The sequence below is a fragment of the Armigeres subalbatus genome, chromosome 2, assembly GCF_024139115.2.
Source record: "Armigeres subalbatus isolate Guangzhou_Male chromosome 2, GZ_Asu_2, whole genome shotgun sequence".
In the NCBI taxonomy this organism is placed as follows: Eukaryota; Metazoa; Arthropoda; class Insecta; order Diptera; family Culicidae; genus Armigeres; species Armigeres subalbatus.
In genome coordinates, this window is record NC_085140.1 from 417,706,392 (window position 1) to 417,729,168 (window position 22,777).

General features: G+C 42.1%; 1 protein-coding gene across 2 annotated transcripts in view; it reads left to right on the top strand.

Moving 5' to 3' along the window:
* Positions 1-21,719, top strand: part of LOC134217714 (brain-specific homeobox protein-like) — a 28,726-nt gene extending 7,007 nt beyond the window's left edge. The window contains exons 2-5 of one of the 2 annotated variants that reach the window (XM_062696528.1): positions 12,394-12,596; positions 12,794-12,962; positions 13,110-13,243; positions 20,564-21,719. In XM_062696528.1, the coding sequence (XP_062552512.1) occupies positions 12,394-12,596; positions 12,794-12,962; positions 13,110-13,243; positions 20,564-20,994 (937 nt within the window). In that variant the 3' untranslated portion in view covers positions 20,995-21,719. The remainder of the gene's footprint in view (positions 1-12,393; positions 12,597-12,793; positions 12,963-13,109; positions 13,244-20,563) is intronic. The other variant, XM_062696529.1, reaches the window with a different exon arrangement.
* The last annotated feature ends 1,058 nt before the right edge of the window (positions 21,720-22,777 follow it).

A 22,777-nucleotide genomic window follows, 5' to 3' on the forward strand; every position in this document is an offset into this window, starting at 1 on the left:
TTTTCGCTTTTGTGTACTACGTGTAGTCCCTGTCGTCGAAGTGCGGTCTTAATTGGGTTGGTTATTCTGGGATAAAACGGTAGACTTATTCTTCTATTTTTCTCTGCTGCTGGTTCCAGTGTTGCGATTTCCTGGCGGTGCCTTTTTCGTTTGTGTTTTCGGAGAATTGTTTCCACAAACTTCCTGTCGTACCCGTTCATTTCAGCTGCGTTGTAGATTTTATTTTCTTCCTCTTTGAATTCTGGTTTATCAGCTCAATTAAATTCACTGTTGAAAAAGAGGTGGATGGCAAACTTCCCTTTCTTGACCTTATGATCATGAAAACAGAAGATGGCACACTAAAGTTTGGAATATATCGAAAACCCACATCAACTGATCGGTACATAACATCTGACTCCAATCATTTTGGTGCTCAGAAACAAGCAGCATTCCACTCTATGGCACATCGACTGTACAACGTACCCATGGATAAACCTGAATTCGAAGAGGAAGAAAATAAAATCTACAACGCAGCTGAAATGAACGGGTACGACAGGAAGTTTGTGGAAACAATTCTCCGAAAACACAAACGAAAAAGGCACCGCCAGGAAATCACAACACTGGAACCAGCAGAAGAGAAAAATAGAAGAATAAGTCTACCGTTTTATCCCATAATAACCAACCCAATTAAGACCGCACTTCGACGACAGGGACTACACGTAGTACACAAAAGCGAAAACACTTTACGTGATTTACTGTGTAACCTGAAGGATAGGGTTCCATCAGAAGAGCAGTCAGGAGTTTACCGAATCTCCTGTGATGACTGTTCTGCAGTCTACATCGGTCAGACCCGCCGCAAAATTAAAGTTCGTTTAAGGGAACACAAAAGTGCTGTGGAAACACTGAAAATACACGAATCGAGCGTGGCCGCACATGCAGTAAACTGTGGTCACAACATAAACTGAGAGGATTCACAACTGTTGAGAGCAGTAAGAAAAAACTCCCAGCTCAACGCATGGGAGTCGATGTTCATCACAAACTCTAAGGAACCGATGATGAATGAAGACGAGCCACCCATCGTATCCAACCTTTTCGGGCTGACCGAAAAGAACATTCCCTAACAACAATATTGCAACCGAACGTGTACGAGCAACGTACGAAAAGTAGTCAGTTGGACATAGACCTGATGATGGGCAACATCGCGCCCGAAACCGGTCGACTTAAAAGGTAATTTTAAAAAAATCTTAGTTGACGAGTGTAAAAACGATAAGTATTATGTCTTGTTTCGCGTCGCGTTTTATTAGTGTAGACTTTTATGGGGTTTTTACATAAAACGTCTTAAGTTTGTTATATATAAGAGATAGAAACTCGGGTTGTTCAGCAAAGTTGCTCGTATTAACATTTGCTACAACTTTGCGGAAGACCCTACGTGTCTATCTCATTCTGGTGGAAAAATAATTTCCTCAACTAACTTTTAGGGGGATTAATCATCTAACTGTTTTTGTCGAAAGATGCGCTCCTAAACATCTTGAAACTTCTGTGAACGAACCCTATATTCAAAATCAACACTTTTCGAGTTTTTGTATTTCGATCGTTAAAATGACGAAATAAAACACAGTGCATCCTCGGATAAGCCCCACGCTCGCTAAGTCGTTTTACACCTAGTCTGCCCATCTCGCTCGCTGCGCTCCACGCCGTCTCGTACCTGCCGGATCGAAAGAAAACACCATCTTTGCAGGGTTGCTGTCCGACATTCTTGCAACATGTCCCGTCCATCGTACCCTTCCGGCTTTAGCTATCTTCTGGATACTGGGTTCGCCGTAGAGTTGGACGAGCTCATGGTTCATTCTTCGTCGCCACACACCGTCTTCTTGCACACCGCCAAAGATGGTCCTAAGTACCCGTCTCTCGAATACTCGGAGTGCTTGCAAGTCCTCCTCGAGCATTGTCCATGTTTCATGTCCGTAGAGGACAACCGGTCTTATAAGCGTCTTGTACATGACACATTTGGTGCGGTGGCGAATCTTTTTTGACCGCAGTTTCTTTTGGAGCCCGTAGTAGGCCTGACTTCCACAAATGATACGCCTTCGTATTTCACGACTAACATTGTTACCAGCCGTTAGCAAGGATCCGAGGTAGACGAATTCCTCGACCACCTCGAAGGTATCCTCGTCTATCGTAACACTGCTTCCCAGGTGGGCCCTGTCGCGCTCGGTTCCGCCCACTAGCATGTACTTTGTCTTTGACGCATTCACCACCAGTCCAACTTTTGTTGCTTCACGTTTCAGGCAGGTGTACAGTTCTGCCACCTTTGCAAATGTTCGGCCGACAATGTCCATGTCATCCGCGAAACAAATAAATTGACTGGATCTGTTGAAAATCGTACCCCGGCTGTTACACCCGGCTCTCCGCATGACATCTTCTAGCGCAATGTTGAACAACAGGCACAAAAGTCCACCACCTTGTCTTAGTCCCCGGTACGATACGAATGAACTGGAGTGTTCGCCCGAAATCTTCACATAGTTTTGCACACCATCCACCGTTGCTTTGATCAGTCTGGTAAGCTTCCCAGGGAAGCTGTTCTCGTCCATAATTTTTTCATAGCTCTACGCGGTTCAGATTCTGACTATCAGTTTGTGCAGGCAAGTGGCCAGCTTTTCCAGCCAGCTTGATGAGCTCAGCTCCTATACCACCCTTACCAGCTGCTTTATTGATCTTTAGCTGTTGAATGGCATCCTTAACTTCCCTCAAGGTGGGGGCTGGTTGGCTTCCATCGTCCGCTGCACTTACGTAGTCATCTCCTCCGCTGCCTTGACTTTCACTGCCTGTACTCTCAGCGCCATTCAAATGTTTCTCGTAGTGCTGCTTCCACCTTTCGATCACCACACGTTCGTCCGTCGAGATGCTCCCATCCTTATCCCGGCACATTTCGGCTCGCGGCACGAAGCCTATGCGGGATGCGTTGAGCTTCTTATAGAACTTGCGTGTTTCTTGAGAACGGCACAGCTGTTCCATCTCCTCGCACTCCGCTTCTTCCAGGCGGCGTTTCTTCTCCTGAAAAAGGCGAGTCTGCTGTCTCCACTTCCGTCTATAACGTTCCACGTTCTGCCGGGTACCTTGGTGCAGCGCGACCGCCCACGCTGCGTCCTTCTCCTCCAGAATCTGTCTGCACTCTTCGTCGAACCAATCGTTCCGTCGACTTCGTCCCATATACCCGACGTTGTTCTCCGCTGCGTCGTTAATGACTGCTCTAACTGTATTCCAGCAATCCTCAAAAGGGGCCCCATCGAGCTCACCCACTTCCGGCAACGCTGCCTCGAGATGCTGCGCGTATGCAGTGGCGACATCAGGTTGCTTCAGTCGCTCTAGGTCGTACCGCGGCGGTCGTCGGTACCGAACATTGTTAAACGGATAGTTTTGGGCGCAGTTTAACCATAGTGGTCAGAGTCGATGTTAGCGCCACGATATGACCTGACGTCGATAATGTCGGAGAAGTGCCGTCCATCAATCAGAACGTGGTCGATTTGTGATTCTGTCTGCAGTAAGATTTGCACCTCCGGAGAGGAGCAACTCCCTCATCCCCTTCCCTGTCAGCATACGACCATAGTTCCCACCGGGGTTGGTTACCCAATCTTCCCTAAGGTTGCTCGTATCCCGGCCAGCACCACGAGGAGGTAGGGATATGAGTTGCTGGGTAAGAGGCTAAGGACCACGAGATGAAGTCTATTTTATTCTTTCAGGTATATGTACGTGAAGTACCAGTGGTACGTCAGCATTTTCCGTGCCGTGACCAACATGGTCATTTTGTATGGAAACCGAGCTTGTCTTTATACTTTTTCCACCAGTGTATACTTAGTATACGAAAAAGGCAAAAATGAATCCTGGTTCCTGATGGCTGGGAAATTGTCCATCTTTCAAATGCAGAATCATTGTTGTGAATAGCGTGCCATGAGATTTTGAATTTTCTTCAAAAAAGAAAAACAAAAGCACCTGCAACGATAACAAAATAAGCATTTAATAGGGTTAAGGCAGGCATTTCCGTCTTTTCGTCATAGTCTCGAAAACCAATAAAAGACAAACGTTTTACTACTATAGGAACTTTTATGGAGTTCTAACAAATGGACGTTGTTTTCGTTGGTTTTAGCCCCTACGTGATGGACGGAGAGACCTGTCGTGTCTAGAGATGTCGTAAAATCCCGATTAATCGATTAGTTACTAATCGATTACTCTTGATTCTTGTCGATTATTGAATCGATTAATCATTGTATAGTAATCGATTCAAAATTAATCGATTATCACAACGATGAATCGATTAATCGAAATAATCAATTAATTTTCGACATCCTTATGATGTCGTAAAATTCTGATTAATCGATTAGTAACTAATCGATTACTCACGATTCCTCTCGATTATTGAATCGATTAATCGTTGGGTAATAATCGATTCAAAATTATTCGATTATCACAACGATGAATCGATTAATCGAAGTAATCGATTAATTTGCGACATCTCTAGTCGTGTCCCTACTTATTTTAAAGATAAGCCAAGCCACCTGCGTATCATTGATTAGTGGGTACACATTGGACATTAATCATTGAACATTCGTCCAACTAAGCATGGTGATGGTACCACACATAATCTATCCCTTGCCACTTTCAGATTGCAGGAAGCATTTTTCGCGCAGATCTCAGAGGTCATAAATTAAGGTAAGACACCCTCCTTAGCCGTGAGGTAAGACGCGCGGCTACAAAGCAAGATCATGCTGAGGGTGGCTGGGTTCGATTCCCAGTGCCGGTCTAGGAAATTTCGGATTGGAAATTGTCTCGACTTCCCTGGGCATAAAAGTATCATCGTGCTAGCCTCATGATATACGAATGCAAAAATGGTAACTTGGCTTAGAAACCTCCCAGTTAATAACTGTGAAAGTGCTTAATAAACAATAAGCTGCGAGGCGGCTCTGTCCCAGTGTTAGGATGTAATGCCAATAAGAAGAAGAAGAAGTAAGGTAAGACACCTACAAATCACCCTGACTCCAGTTTCCGCTCATCTACAGTAAAACCTCCATGAGTCGATATTGAAGGGACCGTCGACTCATGGAACTATCGAGATGTGGAATATAAAATCTTTGGGAAACTGTTTGAAGGGACCATCATAGTAACCCAGAAAATATTTTTTAATATGGAATAATTTGCTTCCATGAGTCGATATCGAGTCATAGAACATCGACTCATGGAGGTTTAACTGTATTTTAAAATCATCATTTCTCAAAAACTGTTTGTCGAAAACAGTCAAAGCTCAAGTCTTTCCATTCAATTATCCAACAATTTTGAAAAAAAAAACTGTTTTTGAGGAATGATGATATTAAGGTTGCTGACTTTCTTGAGAATTTATTTCTTTGATGCCTGGGCCTCCTTTAAAGCCGTATGGAATGGACTTGATGTAAGCACTGTTGCCTTCTTTCCCATCATGAAATGACAACAAAGCGTTTTATCAAACCCCATCGGTGGTGGCCGCCTATCCGAATCAGTTTTTTTCCAACTTATATACAAGTTTGATAATTTTGTTTTCATGGCTTGTTATGATTCGAAGAGGTTTTTGCCTATCTTTTATCGTTGTTCGTTATCTATGAATCGCCTGCTTTGAGCGTGCTTACAGCAGCACAGTAGGAGTTAACTTTCTGAAATCAGTATGGCGAAAGGCATCTAAGGTTCGATTTCTCAAAATTAAGCACCTTAATCAAAAACATATTTGGTAGGCGTAGTAGCGGACACCATCCTTCATAACCGGTACCAAATAGTTTTTCATGAAGAGTTCCTAATTTTGAGAAAACGCGCGTTAGATGTCTTTCGCCATACAAATTTCTGGCGGTTAACTCTTGCTGGCTATTTGCGCATATACGATAGCGCCTGTATGTGGAAGCGGCGGGTAGAAAATCAACCACTGCCAATAATTCATTGAGAGCGATTTCTGCCTTTGGAGAAATTGCAAAACCCTTCGTGTGAAGCTCGCGACTTTACCTACCGAATGCCGTCAGGTTTTCGTCGTTTTCTTTGTTAGGGGAATTACCAGCTTCAAAGCCATCTCCATTCTCCAGTTGCTTCTGGATCATTTTGCAAGAATGCCGGACAGCAACCCTGCGAAGATGGTGTTCGCTTCCGATCCGGCAGGTACAAGACGGCGTGGAGCGCAGCAAGCGAGATGGGCAGACCAGGTGCAAAACGACTTGGCGAGCGTGGGGCGTATTCGAGGATGGAGAGATGCGGCATCGAACCGTGTATTGTGGCGTCAAATTGTTGATTCAGTGTTATCTGTTTAGATGTAGACTAAATAAAAATCTGGATCTTTTAAGGCTCCCCCAAACCTAAACTAGTCGTCGCGATTCTATCGTTGGTTCACTGCAGGCAATGTCCCATTTATGTTTCTATATCAACGGCGACAGAATCGCAGTCGCCAAGCGATAGAATCGCGTCACGATTGTCGCGTCGCGTGTGTTTGGGGAAGCCTTAATATCGCATTACGTTTAATAATAGGTCAATGTCGGTAACATCAACAGGCGCAAAAACATCATCGCGTGTTACCAATATCGCCTTAGTGTGCAAAAAGTTCACACTGCTCATTTACGGTAACGACTTTGCATGATTTTTTAAAGGTATTTGTCGATTGCCCTAGAAAGATGCATCTTTAGTGGCCCCATGAAGGTTAAGTCCAATAATTGCATCTGGTGATTACATCTGGTGGGGTGGGAAGCTGATGACAGTTATGTGGTTCCCGCATGAATTTTTTTTCAAAATCGCATTAGGCAATAAGCAATAATATTGGACTCGATTCTGTTGGTCGAGTGTGTTGTAGGAAGTGATAGAAATATGAATTTGTCGAAGTCAAAAGCAGTCATCCACCCACTGTTTTGCAATAAGACAACGTTTCCGATGGGGCGCCCTTCTTCAAGTCTTCCAACTCTTGTCAAAATAGGCAATGGTGGGACGAAAATTCCGTGCGCTGACATGGCCAAATAGGCCGTTGTTGCCATGACTCCTTGTTCTGCCGATGCTTTTGCGCCAACTTTCTTTTTACCTCGCATTCCGTGCCTTCTTGGTTTGTACCTGGTTTATCCTGTTTTATACTTACTTATTGTTGTTTCGTTCAACGAATATTCTGCTCAGGGGGAACTTTTGTGAGCTTCTGTTCCCCCGGGAGATCAACAAATTTGTCAATAGCAACTTGGTTGAATCCTTGCAGACGAGCAGCAGACGTAGGTTCTGCAATCCTGAGAGAAAGTTTCTGGTGCCTGGTTCTTCTATTTTGATGCTCATTAATATAAAATTGATGGAAAAACCCAGATTAATCCACCTAGCGGTGATGGTGCCTTTCTCGTGTATTATAAAAATTGTATTTTGGCCATTACTCTTAAGCCCATAGTCCGATCTGACCAATTTTCAATATGAAACAATGGGAGAGTATTCTGTGTCGAATGCAACTTGTTGCGAGTAAATCGGATAAGGATAGGTGCCTGAAGACGAGTGACATTTTTTTCTCATTTTTTCTATAAAAAAGTGGTATTTTGGCCATAATTTCCGTACCAAATGTCCGATCTGACCCATTTTCAATAGGAAACAATGGTAGAGTATCCTGCGTCGAATGCAACTTGCTGCGAGTAAATCGGTTAAGGATAAGTACCTGAAAAATGAGTGACATTTTTTTATGGTGGGTGCGCACAGACACACACACATACACACACACATTGGGGCAGCAGGGACTTTGTCCAAGGACTTGACGAACCCTCCCCATGGCCACTGCGAGTTAGACCGGGACCATCGTCCCTAACCCCTAATCCCAAGGCGTCAAGCGACCCGTGCCGAGGGGATGCATGGCCAGGGGGGTGAAAAAATAAGCTAGGCCTTTAACGGAGCCTGTGGGGTACCTGGGCACCCTCCACAGTAATTGTCCCTTACCGCGTCATGCTGGGCTCTGGCGTGGTGGACTTCTTTTCCCGAGCAACTCGTGGGACCAAAATGGAAAACCAAGTCAATTCTTCAATTAGTGGTAGTAGTGTAGGCGACAACCCCTTCGCAAGAGGTGGGTTGTTCAGGTCTCCGCCTAGGAGGCCAGAGGCAATAGTCGGCAGCTCATTGCGAAGCGCCAGCGTGGGTCACTTAACCTTCCTCTCGGCTAAAAAAACGCCGGTAGGGGTTATTGACGGTCCGAGGCTTGTGGAGGCGATGAACCGAAAACGCGATGGGCTTTCGGCCTTCAAGGTGGCGACGGAACAGCTGGACGCCATCATCGACTTTGCGTCATCGAAGCATAATATCAGTAAGGACCTCAAGAGGAGCTTGCAGAAACTTCGAAAGTCGATGCTGGACGCCAAGCTAGAGAGGGCGGTCGGGACGGCCAAGTGTAAACCCGTGAAATCCGTGGAGTCGAGGTCTACCCAGACTGAGGCCCAAGGATTCGCGGACTCGGGCAAGGTCGAATCGACCGAGGGCGTGCCAGCGAAGACGGTGGTACCAAAGTCTACCCAGACTGAGGCTCAAGTATTTGCGGGTACGTCGGGGGTGACTGCTCCAACGGAGCAGACACAAAAACAGGGGAGACAGTCTCCAGGGGATGAGCTCCCTGGGGGCCGCTCCAAAACGCGGAGGGTTACTACCCCGAACAAGGGTAGTGAGGCTAGGAAGCTGAACCCCGGCCAGGTACCTCCAAAACCGGGGGAGGAAGGACCTGGAAAGGTCCGTCCACCCAGGAAAGACGGTGGTAAGGGGTTACGGCAGGCTGAGAGCTCTCAGCCGCACCAGACCAGGGAAATAGAGGGGGATGACGCCTCCTGGACCCTGGTCAAGAACAAGAGGAAACCGAAGACGTCAATGGCGGAAAAGAAGGCCCAGGTGAATGAGGGTAGCAAGAAGTCTAGGGTAGGCGCCAATCGCTCCAGGGGCGATGCCCTAGTCATCACGGCGGACGAGGCTAAGTACTCGGACGTCTTGAAGGCGATGAGGAGTGACGTAAAGCTCGGTGAACTCGGCGCCGACGTACGTCGAATAAGACGTACGCGGATGGGCGAGATGATCCTTGAGCTGCAGCGGGGCGTCTCGCAAAAGGGCGCCGCCTACAAGAAGTTGGCGGAGGAAGTCCTAGGAGAGACGGTCAAGGTGAGCGCACTCACGACGGAGGTGAATCTAAGGGCAAAGATTTTAAAGTACAAGATAGTCCACTCTTCAATTTTCCATACATGTCACTGGCGAACAACTTTTTAGTGAGGGCAGCGGCAGCTTATGGTGAAAAGTCGGACTATTACAGTAAAAAAGATCAAGTCATCCCTGACATGTTAATGTGATTGAAATGTCGCTGACAAAAGCACGCTACAATGTTCTTAGTGGTTGATTTTCAGTAATGCTCTATTTTACACTTGTCCGAAATATATGAAATATGTCTGAGGTATGAGCTTATTGATATTACGTCTATACTAGCTGTTGCTACACTAATATAGCAAAATAGTATCATCGAAAATGAATTATAATCCATTGTTTCCTCTATAGATCTATCTGCCATTACAGTGTTTGGATTGAAATTTTCGGTTTAAATAATGATTGTGTCATTTGCATTTGTGACTCAAGATATACACATAAAATATTATGATTATTTTAGAATAACACACTAAAATCCCGATTCTTATTTAGTGTTCGAACACCGGAAATCCTAAATTTTTAACAATTTTTAACAGAGTGGATGAAGATCCCAGTTCAATCCAAAGTCCTATGAAATTAATGACGTGATGGCCGAATTTAGCTGTCTAAAAGCAAGTGCTCTGAAAATCAGTGAGACGCAATATATGTATTATACTTTTATTTTGGAGGGAGGAATAAGGACCAGGGATCGTAACGTAGCTCCCCTGGCTCATAGGATTTGTGTTTATTGCTGAAGCACTAATTTAAAAGAGCGATCAGCGAACGCTTCCTAATTTCCGCTGAAGCACTAACTACTAATGACCAGTGTTTGACTGTAGAAACAAAAACTTAACATCGAGTCCAGCCTGCATGACGTTTACCTACTGATACCTACTTCTATTTGTTCAGATTGTTATGGAAGCGACGATGCACCTTCACGCAATTCTACGATTTAATCAATATAACGAGTTGCTGTGATAAAAAAGTTCAACCGCCATCCGTTGGAGCGCTAAGCTGCGTTCGCCTATTTTTAGCTAGAGTGGACTATATTGTTAATATATTATATTTGCTAAGGGTTAAAGACCTGGACGAGATCACCGAAGTCGAAGAGCTCGTCACGGCACTGCGGCGACAGTGTGAAGTGGAGACGCCCACCGCAGCCGTTCGGCTACGGAATGGTCCGGAAGGGACGCAGGTAGCATTGGTTCGGCTATCTGCAGCGGACGCCTCCAAGGTAGTCAAGTTAGGGAGCGTCAAGGTGGGATGGTCGGTATGCCCTGTGGGCATATACGAGCAACCCGAAGTTTGCTTCAAGTGCCTGGAACCGGGGCACAAGCAATGGGACTGCAAAGGCCCTGACAGAAGCAATCTCTGCCGACGCTGCGGATTGGAGGGACATAAGGCACAATGCTGCACGAACCCTCCCAATTGTTTTATTTGTTCCAGCAAAGCTGTGAACAGCAAGCACCCTATGGGGGATTCGAAGTGCCCGGCGTTTAAGCGTGCTGCAAAATCACAGTGCAGGTAACGCAGCTGGCTTGCTCGGCCTCGCCCGAGTGTTTGGTGTGCGCAGGTTTAGAGGAAACGGCGGAACACGTGTTGTTCGTGTGCTCACGTTTTCGCGCAATGCATGACCACATGCTTGCCACATGTGGTCTGGACACTACCCCGGACAACCTAGTTCGGAGGATGTGTAAAGATGAAGTTGGCTGGAACGCCGTTTTATCGGCTATCGCCCAAATCGTCTCGAAGCTACACAGAAGGTGGCGCGTGGACTCAAGTTCAGGCGCAAATAAGAGGTGGTCCAAGGGATCGGAGTCGGCTTCATGGGTCATACCGGTGGTCATGCTCTGTGGTCGAACTCCTTTTATCGAACAAGTGGCCGCGAGAAGAACAACATGGTATCGTCGCTTTCGCGGCGTCGGTCAACCGGGCGGGTTCCGAGCCCGAGGACGGAAAGGGGTCCTCGTCAAGGCTGGAGCAGGCATAGGCACCGCGTTGGCAAGTCCCTCTGTGTGCTGGCGAATAGGCCCTATCGCAGAAAGGTCAATTTGGGGTGCACGCGGCATCATCATTCTTGATACCAGTCGTGCAGAGGGAAGCAGGTGCGAAGTCGACCCTTCCCACCTTCCGAGGACATAGGGCGTGGTAAGGCCATCTGCTAAGCCGGCAACGCGCTGGCACGATACCATGGTGTTCTTCTAAAAAAGCGAGTTACGATGTTCGATGCTGCAAGGACACGCAGCTAACCTCGAGGGTGCGTTGTGCACTGGCTCCCCTTTGAAGCCCCCCCTGGTTGTACCGAAGGGACTATGGGCTTGGCGGCAATGGAAACGGTTTAGCGGGTCGGGGATGTAGTCCTGCCTCCCTCGTTTGCTGCTGGAGGTGATCCCTAACCCCGCACTTCCTGGACAACCCAGGATGTATGTTGAGCAGATTCCCCCTCCATTGTTTAGGAGAAAAAAAAAACACACACACACACACACACACACAGACATCACCTCAATTCGTCGTATTCTTAGTATACGAGAAAGACAAAAAGTGAAAGTTTTGAAGATTCTATATTAATGTGACAATTTCGCGGGACGCTGCATTCTTCAACTTCGTTTCACACAGCCTTACAAATATTTTTACAATATTTTTTGGGCCAAAAACTATGCGAAATGCACTTTTGGAGGATCCATTTTCAAGCCAGTGACGCAATCCAGATAGCCGACCCGCGTTTCGCAGGACGCTTGCTGGTCACATTATTCTATATAAAATTCCGTACACCGTGTCAGATAAAACGATCAAATCTATCTGCGTACCTGCTGGGCTTTTTAATACATATTTTACTGAAAAAAAAAGAACTACAACATTTTAAAAGTCAGTTTCGTTAGAAAATATACAAAAGGAATACTAGGTACTCAGTTGAATTTTTGAACGGATATGAAAAACAATTTACTCGAGTTTTATTCTGTTCAAAACTATAGTAGGTAGTTCACTGCATCAGCTGCAAAAAACAAAGACATATTAAAAGTTTGACATTATTCTCGGATTTTTTTTTTATTTTCAAGTATGAAACATGTGCAGTTTATCGATTACTGTACTGTTACCAAGGATGCCCTTTAGCGTAAAGTTATGAGTTACCTTATCCATTATGTCAATACTTGATATAAAATACTCTTCCTTTCGATGGAAAACTATGATAGATATTGGATTTGAATTTGTACTAGTAATGATGATTTCAAATATTGCTTCTCTTCCATCCAGATACAACAAACTTTCGCTAAACAACCAAAGTGGTCCCCCTCACAGTGGACCTCCAGGGCCTCAATTCAGCAACCCAAACCCGACTGTCATTTACCCGGGTGGACCATATGGCGATCCGGGCTATCTTCAAATGGCTCTTGGTGCCTATTTGGCACCATCGGCCAGTGGCTACAAAACGGTGGACCCATACTTTCTCTCCCAGGGTAGGTCTCTCGGACACATTGTATTCTATCAGTTTCGCCCAATTAGATTATCGAGAAAGTTTTTGATGTGTGTATACATAGGGCAGCATATGTTAGAACAAGAGTAAGAGCTATTGGGACGAAAGTGTTTTGTGTTGATTCAATTACGCTGGAAATTGATTTTTGGTTTGGTTTCTGTTCTTTTCTCCGGTGGACAGCAGGCCTCTTTGCTGGATCGCCTTTGTTCCCGGGTGGTGGCTGCCCGGACATAGCACTCGGCCTAGGCATGGGAATGAGCGCACTAAGGCATTGTCGGAGACGGAAAGCTCGAACCGTATTCAGTGACCCCCAGTTGACTGGGTTGGAGAAACGATTTGAAGCACAAAGGTGAGTTTTTGTGGTGCTGTTTATTTTTTTCATTAAATAAAATTTGGTAACGTGTTTATTATGATTTGATTACTGATTTGTACTTGCGTGACATAACCAAAATTGGGATAACTGATACATGTGATGTTTCCGTTTTCCTTCATTTAGATATTTATCGACACCTGAACGTGTAGAGTTGGCATCGGCGTTGGGTCTTAGTGAGACCCAAGTGAAAACGTGGTTTCAAAATAGGCGCATGAAACATAAAAAGCAGCTACGGAGGAGGGAGATCAATAATGCTGGTAAGATTCTAAATATCAAGACATCCTTTTGGTCGGTGACGGAGTAATTCAATTAGGAGGCACGTCTTGGAAGTTATAAATGGCTTCTGCCCACATTGTTGTGGAAGAAGACTTTTAGTTAAATGACTCTGTTCGTCCAGCTGAATAAGCTGAGTTGAAGAAGATGGGCTTTTCTTTCTATTGTAAGAAAAGATAACTTGTTTAATTGAATTTAGTTAGAAGGTAGACATGACTGAAAATAAATTCCATGTCTATCCGCTTTTGCGCATACATTTAGTGTACGTAAAGGCTACATGTTCGCTCCAAAAACACCTTGTGATCCTTTCAGTTTGCCTTGCTATAAAAAGCGTTACATCCCCCAGTGGGATATTACCACCTCATAGCATTAGGCATTTTCTAATCAACTTTTTATTCATATATTAAGAGGCTATAAACACACCTGTCGATGATACTCTCTTCATGTCCAGGAAAGACTAGACCTTCTAGACCGCACTGGGAATCGAACTCAGCCACGCACAGCATTTTTATTTTTATTTTGATAAACTAATTTTAATTGGTTTAATTTCCATGCCATTCATCTCTTAGACTATGTATGCCGTGTTTGATTAACACTATCATCCTTATTTGCTATGATACAGTTTTAGTTATTATTGAATCATTTCAATTGCCTTTGGCAATTAAGATTTTTCCTCTGGTTAAATTGAACAATGTAGAAATTGCAATGTTCTCAACTTAAACTAAACTTAACCTAACTAAAACTAAGAGTACAAGGAGTTGATCGTTACAATAGAAGATTGCAACGATTTTTGTCTAAAATTGTAAATTATTTTGTTGCAGTGTCTCAATATTAAAAATTCCATGAAGTTCATTGGTACTATACCAAGGAGGCAACTTCAGAATCATATTCAAAATTTTATTTTGAATTCTCTAAAGTGCCTTCTTTCTGATATTGCAACAAATATAGTCCATATTGGCACAGCGTACAACATGGTTGGTCCAAAAATTTGTTTGTAAATAAAAAAAAATTTCCTTAAGACAAAGCTTTGATTTTCTATTTACACTCAATATATTTGTTACATCTGGCTTGAATGCCTTCAATGTGATTTTGAAAAGTTATTTTTTTATCTAGCAGAAGTCCTAAATATTTAACTTCGCTAGACCAATTAACTGGAACCCCATTCATAGTCACAATATATTTGCTAGAAGGTTTCAAATAAGAAGCTCTCGGCTTATGTGGGAATATATAAGCTGAGTTTTGGAAGCATTCGGGGAAATTTTCCATTTTTGCAAATAAGTTGAAATCCAAACTTGTCTGCGATGACACGAAGGCTTCGCCCTTTGGCGGAAAGGCCCGTGTCGTCTACAAAGATTTTTGACTCCCTGGCGGTAAATCAGGTGAGTCAGAAGTGAAAATGATATACAATATGGGCTCCAGCATGCTGCATTCGGGTAAACCAGCTCTTACAGGTAATCTATCAGATTTCTAATTCTGATAGTTTACCTGCAGTGAGCGATCTGATAAATAATTTTTAATTAGTTTGATAATTGACAGAGGAAAATAAAAATTCATTATTTTTACAATTAGTACCAAACACTGTCAAATGCTTTCTCTATATCAAGAGCAACTCAAGTCGAATATACTTCAGATTTGTTAAGTGGAATTAAATTCGTAACTCTTAACAACTGATGAGCGGTTGAAAACCAAATCGGCTCATCCGCAAAAGTAGAATTGTCATTAATATGAACCATCAATTCATTTGAAATAATCTTCTCGAACAGTTTGCTTGTTGAAGAAAGCAAACTGATTGGGCGATAACTAGAATCAGCTGGATTTTTGTCCGGATTCGAAATTGGAACAATTTTGGCATATTACCATTTATATGGGAATAAATTTACCATAAAGGATAAAGAGCTCTCAGAAAGTTTTTTGATATGTATGTAGAAAATACCATCATCACCCGGGGCATTCATATTGTTAAATTTTCCAAACTTCATCCAAATATTCTCCACGTAGCCTGATTCTAGTGAGACTTAAATTATGGGAGTTCTTTGGTATTACATTCACCTCACATTTTTAAAACAGGTCAATAGTTGAAGAATATAATAATGGAGTCAATAATAATGGAGCTGAATTTAATTTCACATTTAGGAATTGCAATGTCTCTGGGTTCGACTATTAATTTTGTCAAAGATACGAACGAGAGCATTATCAATATCACTGTCTCTATATATATCAACATCAAAATTCCCATCGATATACGTTTTATATAAATCCCAATCAGCTCTATGATAATTAAAAGTAGAGCTGATTGGATTATAAATGGCTTTTTTTGAGATTTCAAACGTCACAGAAAGGTGATCAGGGTCAAAGTCAGCATATGTTATCAATTGGCCACACAGTTGGCTTGAATTCGTTAAAACCAAATCAATAAGGCATTTTATGAGACAGATCGAAACAGCTGTTTTTCTCGTGTTTATCTACTTTGACAATTAGTGGGAGCCCGTTTGTTTGGTAATTTCGCGCTGAACATTCCGATGGGTCCCATAATCAATTTTGCCTGTTTTACTTTTTGTCTAACAGGGCTTTAGAACAAAGTTTTTCATATGATTCTTAAAACGTGTCGTTAGCTTATTCATACCATTGCATTCTAAGCATGAAATGCTGAAGAAAACACAAATGAAAAGTAAAACGTTACAAGCATTATTTTGTGTTCGGACCTAACGGAATGTTCACGCAGAATCATACCAAAACAAAACATTAGTAGTAAATAATCGGGCCACGGCGAAACGTCTCATAATATGCCTTATTGTCATTGTCATAAAACAAATTGATCCATTGGGATATTGTATCGTATGATATCCCGAAGAACAATCTTCAAATATATCTTAATGAAAACATCCAAGGTTTCAAAAACTTTGGTTTGGAAAGAAGAAAATAATTTATGTTTGATTTGTCTATTGATGACAATGGCGACCCCACCACAGGCACTGTCAAGACGATCATTTCTATAGACAGAGGAACTGCTCCTGGAATTCATCTCATGGCTCCAATATTCATCCCATCAAAAACAAAGCAATGGAAAGCAATTTGATTTGTTTCTCATTTTTGTGATTTTTTCCAACAGCGCAGTGAGCAGGCATGTTGACAAAAAGAAGTGATAAAATTGGTGCTGTATTTGTTTGTTTCGCGATGAGAAGAATATGTGTTCAGTGAGAGGGAGATCGGAACAGTTCCCCTAATATAATTTGGATCTCTTTTAATGGAGAGTCCAGGTTTTAAATACGTTTCAGTTAAAATGGCAATATGCCCATTATGAAGTGTTAAGAAGTTGAATAATTCATCTTCCTTACCCTTTAAAAACTTTATACCAACCTGAACTGCTTCATTTTTAGATTTCAACATTGCATCAATCATGCGATGCAATTGGCACTTACGGCACTGAGTGGGGTTCTGGAATTTTCCCCCAGGCCTGCGAAATTGTTCCCTTGTAATTCGGACATGGGACATAATACAGGCCTTTTCTCATATTATTTAGTTCACATTTGTTAAAGTAAACTAAGTAAAATTCTTGAGAAATCCCACTCTAAGAAATATTAGAACAATATTTCTTTTTCATCTTAATTACTTGGACTGGTGCAAATCCAAATAATTGATCGATCTCAATTTTGATTTCATCCAATGATTTATCATCACTGGGGAGACCTGTCAAGACGACTTTCAACAGGCGTTCAGTTTTGTCGTTGTAAGTGAAAAATATATTACGCTTCTCAGATGAATACTGAAGAAGACGTTTGCGATTGCGATCGTCAAAGGATCCCGGTAAAAGAGAGAGTCACCCTTCCTGGCAAACTGAAACCTTTAACCTCAATCCCCCGAAGGTTACTCAAAATTCCCGAAAGCCAGAAATATCGGCAACAGATACCACAATTGGTGGAACCCTTTGCTTTCAAAACCCTTTGCCCTCAAAAATGTCTTACCTTACCACCAATACACCACCTTAGCCTTACCACCGATACAAATGTAATGTCAAGAATGAAGTTCAATCTAATGTTTGGCGGCATTGTGTTTTAGTTTTAGATAGAGAAATAAGTTCAAAAAGTAGCGGTAAGTTTTGAATCGAGATACAATTGGTCGGGGTTCAGCCAAACCGCACCCAGCGGCTTTTCGACTGACTTGTGATACATTGTTTGTAAAAGGACAACGGAAATAGTTTCATATCAGTTTAAACGTACATTTGCAGTAGGACATCCTCAGTTATGGGGTTGAGGGATATCCGATACGATTTACGATCAATTAAATCTGCTAAACGAAAGTTTGTGCAAAAAACGGTAATTTTCGTTGTCGCTTGGTGTGTTTTGGCTGAACCCCGACCAATTATCGAACGACTCTCACTCGCTAGCGAGTTTTTATCAATTAATAATTTGGATATGTGATCGCATGGGAGTGTTGCTCATCCTCGATTATTTAAATATTTGATTTTTTTTCATCGTTGCTCATTTGCATCATAGATCAATTCGAACTGATTGTTCAGTTCGATTAGAGAAGAACTGTTTGCAATATTAGATAATATTAGAGCACAGAGAAACAGACGTCTCACTTAGAACAAATTGCTATCAAAATCATCGTCACGAAAACATTGTCGCCCAATGCTAAAATCCCGGTGAGTGGCCAAGCGGCAACCAGATGGCGGTAGTGTGCAAACGTCAAACACAAGCAAAATCGATGAAAGCGCCATCGGTGGCCGATTGACCACCTACAAAAAGTTAAATAAACCGTTAAAAAGGTGTACGATGGAACATATGTTGAGTGAGACGTCTGTTTCTCTGTGATTAGAGTTAGATGGAATATGTAAAGTCTCCAGCTTCCTTCTATTTTGTACGCGCTTTGGCAGGACGGTCTTGAAACCTTGTTTCTTCGAAGAAAGTGGCAAATTCTGAGGAGAATTCAAGGCTACTGACACCCAATTGTTTATAGGTGACAAATACCAGCACCAGCACTTCCCGTAACACGGTAGATCACTTTGTCGGTAGTGTGTTGCGGTGTAAGATCTACCAAACAGAGCCATTTTCCTAGCTAGGGCAATAAGTTGTGGTAATTAAGGATTCATCGTATTTAGTCCCCGCTACCAACAGCAGTTTCAGAAATAAAACATAATTCATGTTACCTTGCAGACAGTTGAAAGACTCGAATTCCTTTTGTTTGAGGCTAAACTGTATGCAGCGGAAACAACTTTTCAAGCAATTAGTTAAAAAAACCTCGGTACCCATCCCTAGGCTGAACTGACTGCTGGAAAAATAGAGGTAGGGGTTTAAATACGTACTAACTCTTCTTGAACTGGTGAACAATGATAGTGAGAGGAACACACGGAAGTTCTTATTACTGAACAAATTCTCTTGCTTGAAATGGTCTTGTAGACAGAGCTAAATCCCGGGTTTTAAGAGTTTCACTGGTGATATTCTAGAAGCAAGACAAGGATGTGGCTAGGGCTCCGATGCATGGCCAAAAATAGAATTGCTGTTCTGTTTTCTCAAGACAGGATTGATTTCCTATTGATAAGGGGCGCGCCTTCAATGGGATTGCTCTCTGTGAAGGGTCTAAATAGCGGGACCTTATCATGGTGCTCTTGAGAAAACAAAACAAAAACTGTATCGAAACCGATACTGCATTGCTTGTCAATAGTAATGGAGTAATTCAACATGCACTTAAACACTAAGGATACGGGTAACGCTACAATAGATCTAATTACTGGTCGCAGTGGCACACCCTAACAGGGAAAAAAATTACCAGCACCAGGATGACGCCTCCCACACATAGTTCCTGTATATTGTACCTGTGGGACATGGGTTTCACTATAGATAGTTAATATAATATCGCCGAATCGTAGCCAGAGGTTTTCCCTGGCACAATTTTTTCATATTGATTTTCAATGATGTCCACTTGTATGAACCGTGATCTAAGTCAAATCTGAAGTTCTCAACACACGTTTGAGCTCTGCAATGAAATGCATGCAGATAGCAGAAGTTCAAATAAATGCATGCGCGAGGTCCTTTCTATACTGCCATACGTTGGTTATCAAAAGGCAATGATCTGAACCGCATTTTGAATAAAGGGATGAAATTAAAATTTTCTCTAAAACTGATTTTCTTGCCAACTTCAATAAAAAGGGCTGACAAAAATGTCGTATTTTTGACCAAGCAAACCATTCGGATTCAATTCAGAGACAAGCTTTCATGGCAATGGTTAGAACTGGCGATGTTCAATTGAGGAAGGATCAACTAAATTAGATTCAGATCTCAAATTGGAACTCATGACTCATCGTGACTCACTGAAGCAATCGAAGCAATCGATGTTTTCCTGACCAGACTCAAGAATATGCTCAATTAGTTCGTTTTCAAACTGTTTTCGTTTACATTAGACGTGGCTAGCCTTCCAGACGAAAATCAGAATGAATATTCGGACATGCGAAAAGGCCCATCATCTCGTGAATTATACGGTGAAATTATACGAAGTTTCTCTCAAAGTCGCGGTCAAAGCTCTGCAGATTCTAATATCGTTAACTTCTACTTAGCTATGTAAGAGAGGATTTTCAACATACATATCTCCAAATAAGGACCAGAGCAAGAAACAGATTTAACATTGAAGACAATTTGAGATTGGCTTTATCAGACACGCAACCTTGTATACCGAAGCTGGTATCACATATGCAAGTACAAACATTGAACTGAATGAATTACTGCTGAAGAATTAGAATGATTAAATAATATTTGAATGAGAAAAGATATTGAAATTAAACAACTTAAGAATTTTGTTCTTGATTTCAGAATGACTTATTCAGGGAGTTCTTATCAAAAGGGAGACACGATTCCAAAAAGGTTGGGAACCACTGGTCTAATAGGTTTTTTTTTCCAAAACGGTGTCCTTGCAGGATAACCACCGCTTGCCGGAATATTTATTCCGCAAACGGGTCCAACGTAAAACGAAGGCACGGGTCCAACCAAAGATCGTAACGGGATCATAAGGTTTAAATTGCGCTAAGAAGTACTGTTGAAATCAAACAGCTTTGGGCAGTATTAAAACTTCCTTTGGGTAGTATTAAAACAGCTTTGGGCAGTATTAAAACTTCCTTTGGGTAGTATTAAAACAGCTTTGGGTAGTATTAAAACTTCCTTCAGCAAAGAGAAAATTAGACCGCACAGCAGTAAATCAGTTAAAAGTATTATAATAACAATCATTTCGGCAATTGATGATAAATATAGCCTAATTAAACATGATACATGTTCGGAGCATGAATAAAAGTTTCATCTATTGTTAATTTTCAGAACCAGTCGATTTTTCACGTAGTGAAACTGCCAACGGAACATCCGGAACTGGTGGTCAGGTTCCATCGAACCAATCTAACTCCTCTGCAGCTTCCGCCAACCGACTCAATTCAAGCGGTGCCAACGAAAAGGCATTTTCAATGTACAACAGCAATAACAACAGCAGTACTAACAATCACCAGCATCAACACCCCCACGGCGGAAAACCATGCAAAACGCAACCCATCTCTAGCGGCCCGGTACCTCCACAGATGGGAGGAATCCTGAAAGGACTGCACACATCGGCGAACTCGTCGTTTAGTTTGGTCCGGCGAACTCCGATGAATGACGGAGAATTGCTCAGCGATGAGGACGATGACTACGGAAACGATTCTGACGACGATTGCAGCGACGTGGATATTGTCGGGGATGAAAAAGGTTACATGACGTAGAGGCAGGGCAATAGTCAATTGAAGATCTCAGATTGTAATATTAACTAGTCAGCAAATTAGCGTTTGAGTCTCAGAAAAAAATACATATAGGTTTTACAGGAGATTTTTATTTATTATTCCATGAATGGAAGAAAGATTCTATGAAATTTAGTCACTTATTGGATACACACCAGCATAAATATTTACAAAATTGCGTTTCGTTTACATTCACATTTTTGAGACAGAATGCGATAATCACAAAAATACTGTCATTTTATTTAATTATTTAAAATACAACAGAATGACAAAATACACATAAGACAACAAATTCGACTTTTCTTTCGATCATTATAAAAATCTTTTTTTTTTGTTTTTTTCGAATGTTGTAAATATTGCCAACAACATACCGTTTTGATTCAAAAAACGAACACTTAAGCACATTCCTAATGTCATCAATTGGAAAGTTTAAAATGATGTTCCGAAATTGAATAATCTGAAATTTTGAATCAAAACCAAAGTTAGAACTTTACCTTTAAATTTTATGGAGACATCCCTATGAAATGTTGATATGCTTCTATTATTTGTTTTAATCAATATTGTAAATTTCCAATAATCGATGTGTGATCTTTTTCGATACATAAAAAGAAAACGATTTAAAATTTAAAAATGGAAAGACGAGAACGACGGTATATTATAATCTATTCTGTAAATAGATCTGATTTGAACATTCTAAAATAAACCAGTCAACTTTTAGAGCCAATATCAAACACTAATTACTCATTACTCGGCAACATCATGCAATTTGCAACCACAAAAGAGGATAAATTGACCAATTTATTAACTCAAACTGAAAACATGTACAACGATGATGGTATACTCTACGCTGATGACACACCCACACACCTTTCACCAAGGAAAATCCTGTCCTCCCACTATTGCACATACACATTCGAACGTTACCCATACTTTTTTGGAGGCATACATATCTAATGCATTCATCCGAGGGGGAAGTATCAACTTGTGTTTTTCATCACCCCGCCACCATGGAAGGCGACCAAACAGATCGATACGAGGCGGGGCCTTCCGGTTTTTATACATGTGTGTGTGCAGTGCATGCGATTTCTTTTATATACTTTTCCCAAGTACTTTCCAACCAACACAAACGTGAAAATCTGTGTGTTATTGCAAATATATAGGGGAAGGTAACGGAATGGAAAAAAAACTCCAAAGAGGATTAATACAGTTTTATTCTATACTTTTTTTACGTGAGCCGATAAACGTGGAGTGGAGAATGAGGGAAATCAGCACACGACCGTTTACCAAGCAATCAGTGTCGTCAAGTCATGTTGTTCCTATTTCCTGCCGCTCGTCTGTGGATTCTGCTCGTTTCTTTGCGTCCGTGGGGACATGATGCTGCTCATTAGGTCCAATTATGCTTGATGAAGATATGGCAGGTTGGATCGATGATGAGGCCGTTGCGGACGAGAATGGTTTAGCGTCGACGAAGCTATTTTGGTAGGATAATAGGGCACTAACAAGGAAAATGGAAAGCTACCGTTGACATAACCGTGCCAGCGCCACACAAAGACTCATAGTAGGGATACTGCTCCTTGAATTAATTTTTTGAAATAAGGCTCAGGCTAGAAGTGTGAAACAGTTTTTCTTATAAACAATTCCTAGTCCTAAATGGAATCGAGAAGATTGTGTGAGTCAAAGTTATATTGCTGTACACGATTCATATACAGGGGATGGACAAAATAAGTACACCCAACTGGCGGTTGTTAGATTTTCTTACAATTCTGTA